The sequence below is a fragment of the Neopelma chrysocephalum genome, unplaced genomic scaffold, assembly GCF_003984885.1.
Source record: "Neopelma chrysocephalum unplaced genomic scaffold, ASM398488v2 Primary Assembly neopelma1_75232, whole genome shotgun sequence".
In the NCBI taxonomy this organism is placed as follows: domain Eukaryota; kingdom Metazoa; phylum Chordata; class Aves; order Passeriformes; family Pipridae; genus Neopelma; species Neopelma chrysocephalum.
Window position 1 is genome coordinate 1 of NW_020909240.1, and position 2,231 is coordinate 2,231.

The following is a 2,231-nucleotide window of genomic DNA, read 5'->3' on the forward strand; positions in this document are numbered from 1 at the left end:
ATGCTTGAGCTCCTGGTTCCTCAGGCTGTAGATGAGGGGGTTCAGTGCTGGAGGAACCACTGCGTACAGAACAACAAACACAAGGTCCAGGGTTGGGGAGGAGATAAAGGGAGGTTTCAGATAGGAAAAGAATGAGGTGCTGATAAACAGGAACACCACGGCCAGGTGAGGGAGGCAGGTGGAAAAGGCTTTGTGCTGTCCCTGCTCAGAGGGAATCCTCAGCACAGCCCTGAAGATCTGCACATAGGAGAAAACAATGAAAACAAAGCATCCCAAAAAAGGAAAGGCACTAAAAGCAAGAAGCCCAGTTTCCCTCAGGTATGTGCCTGAGCAGGAGAGCTTGAGGATGTGTGGGATTTCACAGAAGAACTGGCCCAGGGCATTGTCCTTCCACAGGGGCAGGGAAAATGTATTGGCTGTGTGCAGCAGAGCATTGAGAAAGCCAGTGGCCCAGGCAGCTTCTGCCATGTGGGCACAAGCTCTGCTGCCCAGGAGGGTCCTGTAGTGCAGGGGTTTGCAGATGGCAACGTAGCGGTCGTAGCACATGATGGTGAGGAAACAATACTCTGCTGACATGAAAAAGGTAAAGAGAAACAGCTGTGCAGCACATTCCATGTAGGAGATGATTCTGGTGCCCCAGAGGGAATTATGAATGGCTTTGGGGACAGTGGTGCAGATGGAGCCCAGGTCTGTGAGGGAGAGGTTGAGCAGGAAGAAGCCCATGGGGGTGTGCAGGTGGTGGTCGCAGGCTACGGCGCTGAGGATGAGGCCATTGCCCAGGAGGGCAGCCAGAGAGATGCCCAGGAAGAGCCAGAAGTGCAGGAGCTGCAGCTCCCGCCTGTCTGTCAATGCCAGGAGGAGGAACTGGGCCATGGAGCTGCTGTTGGACATTTGCTCCTTCCACAGAATATTTTGATCTGTTGAGGAGGAAAAGTCACTGCTGAGTTAGACCAGGCTTCTGCAGCCAAACATTACACATCTCACAGCCACCCCACTCTCAGGCTCTCTCTCCTCACTCAGACCTCCCTGCAGTTCCCTCCCCTGAGCTCTGGCTTTTGCTGGCTGAGGGGACCATTGGAAGCAGGAACTCTGTGATGGGCTCCCAAGGACTCATTCTTTCTCTGCTGGAGAGGGAACTTGGAATGCAGGGTGATCTCATATTAAATGTATTCATGATACATCAAAGAGCTTCTCAGCTTTACTATCTGTAATTTGCCCAATTGAAGGACTGAGCTGAGGGAATTCTTTGTATTTGTTCACCCACTTGTACCTGCTACAGTTAGGAGTGGTTGTGGATGTTTGAAATCCTTGACATTCCTATTGCACTGCAGGTCAAGTCTTGTGGGTTCTGAGGGGCACAGGGACGGTCCCTCAGTGCAGGGAGAAGAGCTGCTCTGCCCATCAGTTCTGGGCTCAGCTGCCCTGTGCTGGCAGCTTGGAGCTGGAGGAGCATCAAACTCAACTGTTTCCCTCCAAAGAAACTGCCCAGAGATGCAGGAACCCATGTCCAAAGAACAGATTGACACACTCCTCACTTTTTCATCTCTCCCCTCCCAGACTGAGACACTAAATGCTCCTTGCAGCTGCCCAGAGCATTGCCATGGATTTAGCACTGAGGAGTTTTCTCCATGGGGATCCTGTGCAGCACAGAGATCCTATGGCAGAGCTGTGCCCTTCTGGAGGGCACCTGCAGCCCTGCAGGACACCCAGGCAAACAGCTGAATGCCCTGAATGTGCCTGGAGGGCACTTGGGCACTTGGCTCCCACAGACACATCCCCACAGCAGCACCCAAAGGGTTTGTGTCTGGACAGGAATCTGCCCCCCCCAAAACCCCACACTGGCTCTGAAAACCCACTGGTGAGAACAAGGAGAGCCCAGGCTTCAGGGGATGGCAGTGAAATGCCACAATGGTGCTGCCAAGGGAGGAGGGACACAGAGAGACAGCTGGAAATCAGGGCCTTGTCCTTGCCTGGGCTCTGGCTGCTGCAGAGCAATGCACAGCCCAGCCCCCGTGGGCCTGAGGGCACAGGCTCTGCTTCAGCTGGGAAAGGAGCCCAGGGAGGAGCTGCTCAGGGAAGGGGTCTGTGCCACAGGGACAGCAGGGAGGGGCCCACATCCCCCTGCCCAGCACTTGTGGCAGCAGCTGCCTCTCCCTGCCTGCCTGTCTCTGGGTGAGGAGCTGTTCCTGCCAGCAGCCCCTCCCTGTGCCCAGCTCAGCTCCCTGCCAGTG

General features: G+C 55.1%; 1 protein-coding gene across 1 annotated transcript; it reads right to left on the minus strand.

Annotated features, from left to right (window-relative positions):
- Positions 1–41: 41 nt before the first annotated feature.
- LOC113979329 (olfactory receptor 14J1-like) lies at positions 42–891 on the minus strand. Its single transcript, XM_027706753.1, is given in 2 exon segments — positions 42–110; positions 112–891. Coding segments are annotated over 2 exon segments (849 nt in total).
- Between the last annotated feature and the right edge of the window lie 1,340 nt (positions 892–2,231).